The sequence below is a fragment of the Pelophylax lessonae genome (assembly GCF_965119305.1).
Source record: "Pelophylax lessonae genome assembly, chromosome: 12".
Taxonomy (NCBI): Eukaryota; Metazoa; Chordata; class Amphibia; order Anura; family Ranidae; genus Pelophylax; species Pelophylax lessonae.
In genome coordinates this window covers 1411283-1428278 of record NC_138779.1, presented here as the reverse complement: position 1 = coordinate 1428278, position 16996 = coordinate 1411283, and the positions used below count along the sequence as shown (strand labels likewise).

The window sequence follows — 16996 nt, the reverse complement described above, 5'->3', positions numbered from 1 at the left end:
GCCCCTATAGAAGACAGTGTGCTGACATGTGCAGGTAAACGAATAATGTCCCATTCAAAAGGCCCCTCCCCCTATATAAAATGTAATGATGGAGTCACTTCACTGATTATATTTTCAGAAGCAGCCGTGCCGCATGAGATTAATAACTGTGATGTACAACACCTAGATTTACACACATTCCAAATGTAGATCCCAACATGTATCCATCCCAAGGGGGATATTCTAGGATGTAGATGTAAAACCGACCAGAACCGGCTCTCCTCTCACACCCAGTATGTGATGTGTGGGTGGGGGACCAATGTACAATGCAGTAGGGTGGGTGGACTCTGATTTGGACCCCTGTGTGTGTGTTGGTTGGTTTATATCCGCTATCTCTCAGTAGGGTGGGAGGACTCTGATGTAGACCCCTGTGTGTGTTAGTTGGTTTGTCTTCTATCTCTCAGTAGGGTGGGGGGACTCTGATGGGGACCCCTGTGTGTGTTGGTTGGTTTATATCCGCTATCTCTCGGTAGAGTGAGCGGACTCTGATGTGGACCCCTGTGTGTGTGTGTTGGTTGGTTTATGTCTTCTATCTCTCAGTAGGGTGGGAGGACTCTGATGGGGACCCCTGTGTGTGTTGGTTGGTTTATGTCTTCCATCTCTCAGTAGGGTGGGTGGACTCTGATGTGGACCCCTGTGTGTGTTGGTTGGTTTATGTCTTCTATCTCTCAGTAGGGTGGGAGGACTCTGATGTGGACCCCTTTGTGTGTGTTGGTTGGTTTGTCTTCTGTCTCTCAGTAGGGTGGGAGGACTCTGATGGGGACCCCTGTGTGTGTGTTGGTTGGTTTATGTCTTCTATCTCTCAGTAGGGTGGGAGGACTCTGATGTGGACCCCTGTGTGTGTTGGTTGGTTTATGTCTTCTATCTCTCAGTAGGGTGGGAGGACTCTGATGTGGACCCCTGTGTGTGTGTTGGTTGGTTTATGTCTTCTATCTCTCAGTAGGGTGGGAGGACTCTGATGTGGACCCCTGTGTGTGTTGGTTGGTTTATGTCTTCTATCTCTCAGTAGGGTGGGAGGACTCTGATGTGGACCCCTGTGTGTGTTGGTTGGTTTATGTCTTCTATCTCTCAGTAGGGTGGGAGGACTCTGATGTGGACCCCTGTGTGTGTGTTGGTTGGTTTATGTCTTCTATCTCTCAGTAGGGTGGGAGGACTCTGATGTGGACCCCTGTGTGTGTGTTGGTTGGTTTATGTCTTCTATCTCTCAGTAGGGTGGGAGGACTCTGATGTGGACCCCTGTGTGTGTTGGTTGGTTTATGTCTTCTATCTCTCAGTAGGGTGGGAGGACTCTGATGTGGACCCCTGTGTGTGTTGGTTGGTTTATGTCTTCTATCTCTCAGTAGGGTGGGAGGACTCTGATGGGGACCCCTGTGTGTGTTGGTTGGTTTATGTCTTCTATCTCTCAGTAGGGTGGGAGGACTCTGATGTGGACCCCTGTGTGTGTTGGTTGGTTTATATCCGCTATCTCTCAGTAGGGTGGGAGGACTCTGATGTGGACCCCTGTGTGTGTTGGTTGGTTTATGTCTTCTATCTCTCAGTAGGGTGGGAGGACTCTGATGTGGACCCCTGTGTGTGTTGGTTGGTTTATGTCTTCTGTCTCTCAGTAGGGTGGGAGGACTCTGATGTGGACCCCTGTGTGTGTTGGTTGGTTTATGTCTTCTATCTCTCAGTAGGGTGGGAGGACTCTGATGTGGACCCCTGTGTGTGTTGGTTGGTTTATATCCGCTATCTCTCAGTAGGGTGGGAGGACTCTGATGTGGACCCCTTTGTGTGTGTTGGTTGGTTTATGTCTTCTATCTCTCAGTAGGGTTTGTGGACTCTGATGTGGACCCCTGTGTGTGTTGGTTGGTTTATATCCGCTATCTCTCAGTAGGGTGGGTGGACTCTGATGTGGACCCCTTTGTGTGTTGGTCACTCTGTGACTTCTATCTCTTTTTGCATTGAAAGGTTCACTCCTTATCGCTGGTGTTAAAGAAGACCGCCGGTGAATTGGCGAAAGCGAGTGTATCCAAACTTACTTCCCATCTGGAAATTATCGGTGAGTATAGGACCAGTGGAGTACAGAAAATCAGATTCATTTCCAACACATAACCTATAGACATGTCATTCAATGGAGGAGATTTACTAAAACTGGATCCCCTCACTTTGGAGGGATTTCTTCTCACTTCCTGTTTGTCAATGGGACAGGAAGTGAAGGAAAATCTCCCCAACAGAACACAGATGGCAAAAAATAAACTGAGAGGGATTAAATCCTCCCCTTACTCCGTCCAAAATAAAAAAAATGTTTTGCCTTTAGTTTTACTTTGAGGAGGCGAGACTAAGTGTTCACTAAGCTTAGTAAATAATCTGTGTCGGCTTTGTGTAACCAATGATGTGCAAGGAGAATGATGTTTTCATACACAGGATTTGGTGATGAGCAGAGTGTAATGGATCCCCAATACTCCAGCTGAGTATATCCATCGTACGTCTCCCCAATCCTGAGTGATGTAGGGATTACAGCTCCCCCGGTTCCCCAAACATCAGCCTAGACTTAATGAAGGGTAAAACAAATCTCTTTAATCCCGGCACAAGGCCCACTTTTATACAATACAGAGACACAGTAAACACCCCCATGACACTCCCATAAACACACCCACAAAATCTCCCCAAAATGCAATGAATGCTGTGACTCAGCAGATGAAATTGTATACAGAAATAGAATTAACCTGAGCTAATTATCAGCCATCTGGACAGAAACAATATGTGAATGGGAATCCAGACCCAGACAATGTTATAATATTATTATTATACAGGATTTATATAGCGCCTTATTTGCACAGCGCTTTACAATATGAGGGAAGACAATACAATTCAATACAGGAGAAATTAGAGGGCCCTGCTCATTAGAGCTTACAATCTAGAAGATATATTCTTAACACGCTAATTAACTCAGCACTGCAACAAGGCTAAAACAAAGTACAGTACACATTATCCTAAGTATAAACACAGAACACCCCATTATACAGACAATAGGAAGAGACCCCTAGTGACAGAATGTCCGTCTCCTACATTGAAGTACATGGAATCCACATCTAAGCATTGCTTTCATTATTCAGAAATCACAGACTTCATGGCAACGACCTGAAATAGTCTGAGGCAAATCTCATCCAATGTTCTATCATTCTCATACAGTGGAATTAATGCATCATAGATTTCTTCAGGGATATTGTGGATAAATATTACTGTCCCATTTGAAGTACTCAAAACCATATTCTCAGTGTCCATTAAGTAATTGTCCATCATTCTCTTGGTCACCCTGTGTCCCTAATAGACAATAGGTGAGTTAATCAGCAAAATTAGCAATATGTGGAAGACAGGCGGTTGGGCTGATATTAGCATCTGCCATGAGTCTGACTGTGCAGAGGAGTCCCCTATTGGCAATAGGCAGCTAGGCCTTTACTAGTCCCAGAGTCTGTGTGTCTTGGGGAGATGTGGACTTTACTCCAAAGTAACATTACTCCAAGGATCCCCCCCCCAGCATACACCCCACAAAGAGCAGTGTTCCCTCACATAGTCAGTAGGCAAGAGGCCAGCCTGCAGTCCCCTCCAGAAGTCCCTGTCCTGAGTGAGGTTGTCACACACAGCGTCACTGTATTTCCTCCAGAAACATTCACACAGTAAGTCTCAGTCTTCCCATAGGGATGCATGGGCTGCAGGGCTCTGACAGGTCCTCTTTAACTACACTTTGAGGTTGATTTGCAAAAATAGACGGTGCACTTTGCAGAGCTTGGTAAATGAGGTAAAGCTTCACTTTACAAAGAATAACCAATCACATGCAAGGAAATAAAAAAACAGCATTTTTGCTTGCACGTGATTGTATAATGGAAAGTTCCCCTTTAGATCTGGAAATGCTCCGTATATTTGCCTTTAGTAAATCATCCTCGGTGTCTTTTCATGTTCTGCAGAGGGGGACCTGGCGTTACAGGGGAGTATTGGCAGCCTGTCCCTGAGTGACCTGACCACCCATGGTGAGCTCTACACCGAGCGATTCACAACAAGCGGGGGCGAGGCTCTCATATTCCACATCTTCAAGTAAGTGTACCCCCACAATTCTTTATATTTACTGGTCCAAATCATTTATTGGAGGGGGATTATGGTTTGGAGGGAGGGGGATTATGGTGTGGGGGGGATTATGGTGTGTGGGGGGGGGGGATTATGGTGTGGGGGGGGGATTATGGTGTGTGGGGGGGGGGGATTATGGTGTGGGGGGGATTATGGTGTGGGGGGGGGATTATGGTGTGTGGGGGGGGGAGATTATGGTGTGTGGGGGGGGGAATTATGGTGTGTGGGAGGGGGATTATGTTGTGGAGGAGGGGGGATTATGGTGTGGAGGGGGGATTATGGTGTGGGGGAGGGGGGGATTATCGTGTGGAGGGGGATTATGGTGTGGGGGAGGGGGGATTATGGTGTGGAGGGGGATTATGGTGTGGGGGAGGGGGGATTATGGTGGGGGGATGTTTTTCCAGGGGTTGGGTTTGGCCCCTTAGTTCCAGTGAAGGGAACTCTTAGAGTGGTTGTACACCCCCATCTCTGGCTTGTAGTCCTAGGTGATCCTATGATAAGGTGACCTATAGGTTCTGTAGATATCTCCTAATCCTGCACTGTTTAGGAGATATTTACTGTATACTGCGCTGATGATGTCATCGACGAATGCACTCTAAAATGGCCACCCGTGCCGTTTCTTCTGAGCCCTGTGCCGTGATTGGCGGCTCTCATGCATGGGAGTGACATCACACGGCTCCGGCATGTAGCCCAGCTGGAGTCCGTGGACCCGGAAGGAAGACGAGTGAAGATGGATGTGGCCTCCAGCGGGGATAACGAGGGCTTCGTTTGCAGGTAACTTTCACATAATGTGCTGGTATGTGATGCATACTAGCACATTATGCCTCTACTTTTCAGGTAACAAAAAAGAAAAAAAAATGATTTTACTTCCACTTTAAGGCGTCAGCATACCAAGACATTTTGGACAATTTCATGCTCCCAACTTTGTGGGAGGAGTTTGGGGATGGCCCCTTCCTGTTCCAACATGACTGCACTCCAGTGTACAAAGCAAGGACCATAAAGACATGGATGAGCGAGTTTGGGGTTAGAGGAGCTTGACTGACCTCAACCCCATACAACACCTTTGGGCTGTGAGCCAGGTCTTCTCGTCCAACATCAGTGCCTGACCTCACAAATGCACTTCTGGAAGAATGGTGAAACATTCCCATAGACACACTCCTAAACCTTGTGGATGGCCTTCCCAGAAAAGTTGAAGCTGTTTTAGCTGCAAAAGGTGGGCAACTCAATATTGAACCCTACGGACTAAGACTGGGGGGTCATTAAAGGTCATGTGTGTGTAAAGGCCGGCGTCCCAATACTTTTGGCAGTATAGTCAGTGTATATGTATTGAGGTAATGCAGGATAAAATTACTAATTTTACTCAAACCCCCGGTACTCTGTGGGGCCGCTGGAACCCCGGTGCACACATACAGTAGGTGCTGAAGGACCCGCACTGCAGTGACGCACAACCATGCCATGCGTGGGGTGGAGGTCTGGTTTTCCTTGGGATAATTGTCCACAAGGTGGCGCTAGTTTATATCCATTAGTCTGATGCACCACTTTGGGAAAATATTAGAAAGATTTCTCTATCGCTCATTGACAGACGTAGTCCTCGGTGATACAGCACCTTCGGGTTATGTTGCCTCCACAGGAGCAGGACTAGACAGGAAATTAAAAAGCTCTGGCCACACCCTAGGGGCAGTCCCAGAGGGTATATCCTCTCTCTCTCTGCCTCAGCAAATCAGTTATTTTCTGTCTAGTTAGGAGTAAGGACCTAGATACCTTGCTGGGATCTTCGGTCCTGGCAAGATTTTTTTCTTAAAAAGATTTTTAGACAGCTTTTTTTCTCCAGTGTTCCTGTGAGATCTTCAAGCAAGAAAGCTGAACTGGGCGACGGGCTGGATGTTGAGATCCGGTGGTCACCCCAGTTCAGCCTACGAGCGCGTGCAGGCCATAGCTCCACGCTGGGTCGGCCGCGACAAAGTCCCATTAAAGGACTGACCCCGCGAGTTAAACGTCTCGCTGAAACGCCAAGGACCATGAGTCACGGCGTCCGTATTGGTCGACAGCCCTCCCGCCCCGGTGGAGAGGGGTACTGTCAGGAGTTGGTGCCCGCCTGGTTCCGGTATGGTGAGTAGTATGTTCCCCCTTTCCCCCTGACGGGTCTTGTGGTGAACGCGGGCCCCTCTCTGTATGGTAAGGATGGGTTCCCCTCTATCCTATAACATGTCACAGATCCCCCTACTTTGAGTGTGATTTTATGTGCAAAAAGCCAGGAGGCTTGGTTTGGGAGCTAACAATCTAATTGTATACATGTTTAAAAGATTGTAATCAGTGGCAGTCTGGGAATCTTACGGTGATAAGAATAAGCTACCTACCAGTCAGAAGCCACGGACATGTAGACTGCCTTCCTAATCAGATCTCCAGCTATAAGCAGGCCTTCCGAACGGCCATGCGGTCCGCCAGGGCCGGTACCGCCAACCACGCCAAAAATCCCCATGCAGAGAGAGTGTTGTGTGCCCTGCAGCACACCGCTATTCGGTACAGGCCGCCGCCATTTTTTTTGCTGGATTGCACGAGCCGCCATTTTGGCGTAGCCTCGTGTCTCCAGCATGGGGGCGGCCATGTTTGAGGTGATCCAAACACCTCGTGGAGCTTGGGGGAGGCGCCGGAAGGCGTGCAGAGGGGCGGAGCCGCCTCCTTTCTTCCTGGGCAGCCAGCCAAAAGACTTCCTGTTTGTTAAGACAGCGCTGTAACCTGTTGCAGTTAAACTCTGAGCATCAAGTGGTGAGCCTGGGGGTCTATCTCTCTCTCTCTCTCGATCGATAGGGATCCCTAGCAGGTAACACTAAGGGGCTTTTGTGGCGCTGGGGGTCTGAAAAAAAAAAAAAAAAAGTTTTATTTTTGAATTATATTATCCAGGAAGTAACTGGAGTTATCATGGACCCTGCCACACATATTCCCCCACCTGTTTCCCTCGAGGGGGCCACGGGACCCGCCGGTGCACAGAGTGTAGAGTCATTTACAGCAATTTTGGAGTCTATGGTGGCTCGGGTGGAGGCGGCCTGTCAGGGACGGGGGTCAAGAAAGCGACCCCCGCCTACCCCTATACTATCTGACACCTCTGACTCAGATTCGGAGGTGGTCACTGCAGTTGCAGGTTCCTCTGCAAAGGCTGTTATCCCAGGTAAAGCCCCCTCAGACAGTGAGGAGGACGCTTCTTCTCCTGCTATAATTCAGGAAGAAGCATTGGTGGACGCACTAGTTGTGGCAGTGCAGGAAACCTTAAAACTTGAGGCTTTACCGGCAGAGGCAACTGAAACAGAGATTCCCTTTGGTACTAATGAGCCCATCAAGACGGCGAAGGTTTTTCCTGTACCCAAGTGTTTTGGTAATCAGATTAAGGGAGAATGGGAGCATTCTAAACGTACCTTTACTATTTCCAAGCGTATTGCTAGACGCTATCCGTTTGAGGAATCCATCATTAAGAAATGGACGGTACCACCAGTCGTGGATCCGCCTATTTCCAGGCTGAATAAAGCCACGGTTATCCCAGTGGAGGACACTTCGTCCTTTAAGGATCCGGTGGATCGAAAGATGGAAGCAGAGTCCCGCAACATCTTCTCTCTGATAGGGTCAGCATTTAGACCAGTAATTGTTATTGGTCTAGTTTCCCAGACACTTACGGAATGGGCGAGATTGGTACGCCAAGACCTTAGGGGAAAGGATATTCCCCAGGAGACATCTGATTTGATGGAACAGATTATACAAGGGCTACGGTTTATCTGTGACGCAGCCTTGGACACTACTCCCTTATTAGGGCATGCATCTAAGTCAGCGGTGATCCTCAGACGTGTGCTGTGGTTAAAATGCTGGTCAGCTGACCTAGGTTCCAAGAAGACCTTGACCAATCTCCCTTTTCAGGGGAATCGTCTATTTGGGGCCAACCTAGATGAAATCATTAAGGATGCCACTGGGGGCAAGAGCACTTTTTTGCCACAGGCTGCAAAAGCTAAAGGACCTCGCAACAAGCGAGGACCTTTCTTTACCGCCCATAAAGGGCGCCCGGCTGGTACTAGCGGGAAAGGCAAGACTCCTCCAGGAGGGTTCAAGAAGGGCTGGTCGGACAAGCAGAGGACCAACCCAGCCAAACCCGAAGCAAAGGAGTACACAGCCTGAAGGTGCGCCCCCACCCGGTTTGAGGGTGGGGGGACGTTTTCACCGGTATTCAGGACATTAGATCGAGCATCGACTACTACTACCGGTGCGATTCTTCCCTTCCAACATTTAAGTACTACAGGGAGCGGTAGTCACCGTTCCCTGAATAGATCTTTTCCTTTACCTTTTCCTAAGATTAGTCCCTATACCTCACAGGAATCGGATCTGGTTGACCAGACAGGCCAAGAAGCCTCTAGTCGGGTGACTTCGGTTCCTGAGGTTCAACCAGAAAAGATCACCCTTCCTGATAACAATCAGGTATCTGATAAATGTGTGGGAACAGAAAACGACCAGACTTTCTCGGATGGTCGGGGCCAGATAGCTCTAGGGACGCCTGGTTCAGATCCAGTCAGCGCCAGTGGTCCTAGAAATTCTAGGCTGGCCTCGTCAAGCCGGCCTGGCCGACTTGGACATGCTAGTCGCAGACGTTCCGTGGGAACTTCGTCTCAGGGAGTGTCTGTGGTCTCAAGGACCAATTTACCATCGTGCTTTACAGTCGCTGGTTTTAATGGCCTGGCCATTGAGACCCAAGTACTGAAGGACAGAGGTTTGTCTACTTCAGTCATTCCTACCCTTATTAAAGCAAGGAAAGCGACTTCCAGCAAGGTCTATTAAAGGATAGAATTGTGGAACATCTTAAATCCCATGGATTGCAAGATGAAAAACAACATGGGTTTACTTCAGGGAGATCATGTCAAACAAATCTTATAGATTTTTTTGACTGGGTGACTAAAATAATAGACGGTGGAGGTGCAGTAGGCATTGCATATCTAGATTTTAGTAAGGCTTTTGACACTGTCCCACATAGAAGACTTATCAATAAACTGCAGTCATTGAGCATGGACTCCCATATTGTTGAGTGGATTAGGCAGTGGCTGAGTGACAGACAACAGAGGGTTGTAGTCAATGGAGAACATTCAGAACAAGGTCATGTTACCAGTGGGGTACCTCAGGGATCTGTACTGGGACCAATTTTGTTTAATATCTTCATAAGTGATATTACAAAAGGCCTCGATGGTAAGGTTTGTTTTTGCTGATGACACAAAGATATGTAACAGGGTTGATGTTCCTGGAGGGAAACGCCAAATGGAAAAGGATTTAGGAAAACTAGAAGAATGGTCAGAACTCTGGCAACTGAAATTTAATGTGGATAAGTGCAAGATAATGCTCCTGGGGAGTAAAAACCCAAGGGCAGAATATAGAATATTTGACACAGTCCTGACCTCAGTATCTGAGGAAAGGGATTTAGGAGTAATTATTTCAGAAGACTTAAAGGTGGGAAGACAATGTAATAGAGCAGCACGAAATGCCAGCAGAATGCTTGGATGTATAGGGAGAGGTATAAGCAGTAGAAAGAGAGAAGTGCTTATGCCGCTGTACAGAACACTGGTGAGACCTCACTTGGAGTATTGTGCGCAGTACTGGAGGCCATATCTCCAGAAGGATATAGATACTCTAGAGAGAGTTCAGAGAAGAGCTACTAAACTAGTACATGGATTGCAGGAAAAAACTTACCAGGAAAGGATAAAGGACCTTAACATGTATAGCTTGGAAGAAAGAAGAGACAGAGGGGATATGATAGAAACTTTTAAATACATAAAGGGAATCAACTCGGTAAAGGAGGAGAGCATATTTAAAAGAAGAAAAACTACCACAAGAGGACACAGTTTTAAATTAGAGGGGCAAAGGTTTAAAAGTAATATGAGGAAGTATTACTTTACTGAGAGAGTAGTGGATGCATGGAATAACCTTCCTGCAGAAGTGGTAGCTGCAAATACAGTGAAGGAGTTTAAGCATGCATGGGATAGGCATAAGGCTATCCTTCATATAAGATAGGGCCAGGGACTATTCATAGGATTCAGATATATTGGGCAGACTAGATGGGCCAAATGGTTCTTATCTGCCGACACATTCTATGTTTCTATGTCTATTATCACACATGGAAGACTTATATTGCGTGGTGCGAATCTTTAGGATTTCCTCCACGTACCTATTCGGTGACTCGAATATTGTTTTTTTTGCAACAAGGGGTTGAGCAGAAGCTAGCCTTGAGCACCATCAAGGGTCAAGTTTCAGCATTAGCAATCTTCTTTCAGAAACCTTTAGCTACCAAGTCCTTGGTGCGGAATTTCATCCAGGGGGTGCGGCACCTGGCTCCTCCAGTCCGCGCGCCCTTACCGCCCTGGGATCTTAATTTAGTTTTGTCGGTTCTACAGAAACCTCCCTTTGAAAACATCAGGGAGATTCCCTTGCTTACTTTATCCCAGAAGGTGGCCTTCTTGGTGGCTATCACTTCTGCTCGCAGGGTGTCAGAACTGGCTGCATTATCATGCCAGTCCCCATACCTAGTGATTCATAGGGATAAGGTAGTACTTCATCCTAAGCCATACTTTCTTCCTAAGGTGGTTTCAGATTTTCATCTGAATGAAGATATTGTACTACCTTCCTCGTGTCCTCAGCCCAAGCATCATCGGGAACATGCGTTGCATTCCTTAGATGTGGTTCGGGCAATCATGGTATACCTGAAAGCTACGGAATCATTCCGTAAGACGGATTCACTTTTTGTGATCACGGATGGCCCCAGAAAGGGTTTGCCTGCATCTGCCGCGACCATTGCCAAATGGATTAGACAGACGGTGGTACAGGCTTATTCTATTAAGGGTCAGAGTCCTCCGTTCCCTGTTAGGGCGCACTCCACTCGAGCGCTCAGTACTTCCTGGGCCTTTCGCCATCAGGCGTCAGTGGTCCAGGTATGTAAGGCGGCCACCTGGTCGTCGGTACATACCTTTACAAAATTCTATAAAATTGATGTGATGGCATCGGCGGATGCCTCATTTGGCCGCAAGGTTTTGCAGGCCGCAATTTGAGGAGACCGGTGGTCTACCTCAAGGGTTTTTTTTTTTCTGTTTGAAAAAATTTCTTTTTTTGTTGAGTCTCATCATTAAGGATGAGCATTGTAAACTTCTAGTTGGCACCGGTTGGGCCTTCTAGATTGGGATTTGATTTCCATTTTCCCACCCCTCATTTGTGATACTGCTCTGGGACGTCCCGAAGGTGCTGTATCACCGAGGACTACGTCTGTCAATGAGCGATAGAGAAAAATGGATTTTTGTAAAATCCTTTTCTCTTAGCTCATTGACAGACGTAGTCCCCGCCCCTCTGTTTTTGCGTTGGGTTGGGTTAAAATCTCTAAAGATCGCTTTTTGACATAACTGATTTGCTGGGGCAGAGAGAGAGAGGATATACCCTCGGGGACTGCCCCTAGGGTGTGGCCAGAGCATTTTAATTTCCTGTCTAGTCCTGCTCCTGTGGAGGCAACATAACCCGAAGGTGGTGTATCACCGAGGACTACGTCTGTCAATGAGCTAAGAGAAAAGGATTTTACGGTAAGATTTTACAAAAATCCATTTTTATCATAAGGCAAATCTCCAACTATCCAGATGATGACGGATAAAGTTTATTGAATTGCCGGAATAAAATTCATATAAAATAAATGGAAAGCAGACACAGGGTGGTGCGATTTGCGGTGGCAAAGGTGGAAAGTGTTCCTCATACCAGCGGGGGATCTTGTAACCCATGGAGCTCCAGGAGGTGGGAAGTGACGCCATTGTTCCGGTTGCTGGGTATGGAAAGTGGCTCACTCCAGAAGTAACATCAGAGGAGCGCTGGGGGGAGTTGTGACCAATCAGAAAGCGAGGATTGCACCACGGACGGGCAGGGTTCCATCATGACGCGCTTCGGGGAAAAATCACAAGAGCATCCTAAAAACAACATCAAACGAGGATATATGTAACCGGTCAGAATTACGAGGTTTGTATACCAATGCCAGAAGCCTGGCCAACAAGATGGGAGAGCTGGAGCTGCTGATGTTTGAGGAGGACTTAGATTTTGTGGGGATAACAGAGACTTGGTTTGACAGCTCTCATGACTGGATGGCGACCATTCAGGGGTATTCCCTTTATCGCAGAGATAGAGAGGGTAAAAAAGGGGGAGGGGTATGTCTGTATATTAAGAACAGTATACAGGTAAATATGAGGGATGATATTAATAATGGAGCTATGGACAAGGTAGAATCCCTATGGGAAGAGCTTCAAAGGGAAGGCACTATAGGGGAAGGTAATATTGGGCGTATGCTATAGGCCCCCCAACCAGAGGGAGGAGGGTGAGGCGGACCTCATGTTACAGATAGGATTGGCAGCAAGGATGGGAAATGTCATTATAATGGGGGACTTTAATTATCCAGATATAGACTGGGCAGAAGGAACCGCGCACTCAGCCAAGGCTCGGCAGTTCCTAAATGTTTTGCAGGATAGTTTCATGGGTCAGATGGTGAATGCACCAACAAGAAACAATGCGGTACTTGACCTACTGATTACCAACAATACTGACCTGCTCACGGATATAGAAATACGGGACAACTTAGGAAACAGTGACCATAGGTCAATTAGTTTCAGTATTAATTACAGTTATAGGAAGCAGAGGGGTAATATAAGGACACTGAATTTCAAAAGAGCCAATTTCCCAAAACTGCGCTCGCTGCTAGAAAATATCAAATGGGATAGAACCCTGGGAACAAAGAACACGGAGGAAACATGGGAGTGCTTCAAGAGCATACTAAACAAAGGTATTGGCCAGTGCATTCCAAAGGGAAATAAATTTAAAAGAGCAAAACTAAACCCTGGGTGGCTAAACTCCAACATAAAAATGTATATTAGAGCTAAAGAAAAGGCCTTCAAAAAATACAAGGCTGAGGGGTCATTGGCAGCATTCAAGCATTACAAAGAGTGTAATAAGAAATGTAAAGGCGAAATCAAGGCGTCTAAAATAGAACACGAGAGACATATAGCGGAAGAGAGTAAGAAAAACCCCAAGAAATTCTTTAAGTATATAAACAGTAAGAAAGCAAGGCCAGAACACATTGGCCCCATAAAAGACGACAAAGGAGACCGGGACCGGATGGCTTGCACCCGAGGGTTCTTAAAGAGCTCAGCCAGGTGATTGCCAGACCATTATTCTTGATCTTTAAGGATAGTTTACAGACGGGTATGGTGCCAGCTGATTGGAAAAAAGCCAACGTGGTACCAATATTCAAAAAAGGGCCGAGATATATCCTGGGTAACTATAAGCCGGTCAGCCTATTATCAGTAGTCTGCAAGATTTTGGAGGGGATGTTAAGGGACCACATACAAGACTTTAGTAATGAAAACGGTATTATAAGTAGTAATCAGCATGGATTCATGAAAAATCGTTCTTGCCAAACCAATCTATTAACCTTCTACGATGAAGTGAGCTGCCACCTAGATAAAGGAAGGCCTGTGGATGTGGTGTATCTGGATAAAGGAAGGCCTGTGGATGTGGTGTATCTGGATAAAGGAAGGTCTGTGGATGTGGTGTATCTGGATAAAGGAAGGTCTGTGGATGTGGTGTATCTGGATAAAGGGAGGTCTGTGGATGTGGTGTATCTGGATAAAGGAAGGTCTGTGGATGTGGTGTATCTGGACTCTGCAAAGGCCTTTGACACCGTTCCCCACAAACGCTTTCTGTATGGACCATAGGGTGAGTACCTGGATAGAGAACTGGCTCCAGGGGAGAGTACAGAGGGTGGTGATTAATGGGGAGTACTCGGATTGGGCGGGTGTGGAAAGCGGGGTCCCCCAGGGTTCTGTCCTGGGACCAATGCTGTTTAATTTATTCATAAATGATCTAGAGGAGGGGATATCTAGTACAATCTCAGTACTTGCGGATGATACTAAACTAAGCATGCCAATATCTTCTATGCAGGATGTGGAAACCTTACAAGCTACAAGCAGATCTGAACAAAATAATGGGGGGGGGGGGGCAACTACATGGCGGATGAGGTTTAATGTTGAAAATGTAAAGTAATGCACTTGGGGGCCAGAAACCAGAAAGCAAGCTACTCACTAGGGGGGAACCTCTGGGTGAGTCTAGGATGGAAAGGGACCTGGGGGTACTGGTAGACAACAGGCTTGGCAGTGGCATGCAATGCCAAGCTGCTGCAAGCAAAGCCAACAGAATACTGGGATGTATAAAAAAGGGGATTCACTCCAGAAATAAAGAGATTATTCTTCCACTCTACAAGACTCTGGTCCGGCCACATCTGGAGTATGCTGTCCAGTTCTGGGCACCGGTCCTCAGGAAGGATGTGCTGGAACTGGAGAGAGTCCAGAGAAGGGCAACAAAAATAATTAGGGGAATGGAGGACATCAGCTATGAGGAAAGACTACAAGCACTGAACTTATTCTCTCTGGAGAAGAGACGATTGAGGGGGGATATGATATCAATGTACAAATACTGTACTGGCGACCCTAGCATAGGGAACAAACTATTCAGAGAAAGGAGATACAATAAGACACGTGGCCACTCACTAAAACTAGAGGAAAGGCGGTTTAACCTTAAACTACGTAAAGGGTTCTTCACTGTCAGAGCAGTAAGGATGTGGAATTCTCTTCCACAGGCAATGGTGTCAGCGGGGAGCATTGATAGTTTCAAAAAACTATTAGATGGGCACCTTAAAAACCACAACATACAGGGGGTATACAATGTACAACATACAGGGGTATACAATGTACAACATACAGGGGTATACAATGTACAACATACAGGGGTATACAATGTACATCATACAGGGGTATACAATGTACATCATACAGGGGTATACAATGTACAACATACAGGGGGTATACAATGTACATCATACAGGGGTATACAATGTACATCATACAGGGGTATACAATGTACATCATACAGGGGGTATACAATTTACAACATACAGGGGGTTTACAATGTACAACATACAGGGGGTATACAATGTACAACATACAGGTGGTATACAATGTACAACATACAGGGGTATACAATGTACAACATACAGGGGGTATACAATGTACAACATACAGGGGGTATACAATGTACAACATACAGGGGGTATACAATGTACAACATACAGGGGGTATACAATGTACAACATACAGGGGTATACAATGTACAACATACAGGGGGTATACAATGTACAACATACAGGGGTATACAATGGACAACATACAGGGGGTATACAATGTTACATAGTTAGTGAGGTTGAAAAAAGACATCAGTCCATCCAGTTCAACCTATGATGCGTGTGTTTGCTTTTAATCGTACATTGTATACCCCTGTATGTTGTACATTGTATACCCCTGTATGTTGTACATTGTATACCCCTGTATGTTGTACATTGTATACCCCTGTATGTTGTGGTCTTTAAGATGTCCATCTAATAGTTTTTTGAAACTGTCAATGCTCCCTGCTGATACCACTGCTTGTGGAAGAGAATTCCACATCCTTACCGTTCTTACAGTGAAGAACCCCTTACGCACTTTAAGGTTAAACCGTCTTTCCTCTAGTTTTAGTGAGTGGCCACGTGTCTTATTGTATCTCCTTTCTCTGAATAGTTTGTTCCTTATGCTAGGGTCACCAGTACAGTATTTGTACATTGATATCATATCCCCCCTCAATCGTCTCTTCTCCAGAGAGAATAAGTTCAGTGCTTGTAGTCTTTCCTCATAGCTGATGTCCTCCATTCCCCTAATTATTTTTGTTGCCCTTCTCTGGACTTTCTCCAATTCCAGCACATCCTTCCTGAGGACCGGTGCCCAGAACTGGACAGCATACTCCAGATGTGGCCGGACCAGAGTCTTGTAGAGTGGGAGAATAATCTCTTTATTTCTGGAGTCAATCCCCTTTTTTATACATCCCAGTATTCTGTTGGCTTTGCTTGCGGTGGCTTGGCATTGCATGCCACTGCCAAGCTTGTTGTCTACCAGTACCCCCAAGTCCTTTTCCATCCTAGACTCACCCAGAGGTTCCCCCCCTAGTGAGTAGCTTGCTTTCTGGTTTCTGGCCCCCAAGTGCATTACTTTACATTTATCAACATTAAACCTCATCTGCCATGTAGTTGCCCACCCCGTTATTTTGTTCAGGTCTGCTTGCAACAACATACAGGGGGTATACAATGTACAACATACAGGGGGTATACAATGTACAACATACAGAGGGTATACAATGTACAACATACAGGGGTATACAATGTACAACATACAGGGGGTATACAATGTACAACACACAGGGGGTATACAATGTACAACATACAGGGGTATACAATGTACAACATACAGAGGGTATACAATGTACAACATACAGGGGTATACAATGTACAACATACAGGGGGTATACAATGTACAACACACAGGGGGTATACAATGTACAACATACAGGGGTATACAATGTACAACATACAGGGGGTATACAATGTACAACATACAGGGGGTATACAATGTACAACATACAGGGGGTATACAATGTACAACATACAGGGGTATACAATGTACAACATACAGAGGGTATACAATGTACAACATACAGGGGTATACAATGTACAACATACAGGGGGTATACAATGTACAACATACAGGGGTATACAATGTACAACATACAGAGGGTATACAATGTACAACATACAGGGGGTATACAATGTACAACATACAGGGGGTATACAATGTACAACACACAGGGGTATACAATGTACAACATACAGGGGTATACAATGTACAACATACAGGGGTATATAATGTACGGTTAACAGCAATCACACACATCATAGGTT

General features: G+C 46.2%; 1 protein-coding gene across 1 annotated transcript in view; it reads left to right on the top strand.

Annotated features, from left to right (window-relative positions):
- Positions 1–16996, top strand: part of VPS13D (vacuolar protein sorting 13 homolog D) — a 431274-nt gene that overhangs the window by 95233 nt on the left and 319045 nt on the right. The window contains exons 22-23 of the mRNA XM_082274036.1: positions 1987–2077; positions 3984–4110. Coding sequence (XP_082130162.1) covers positions 1987–2077; positions 3984–4110 — 218 coding nt within the window. The remainder of the gene's footprint in view (positions 1–1986; positions 2078–3983; positions 4111–16996) is intronic.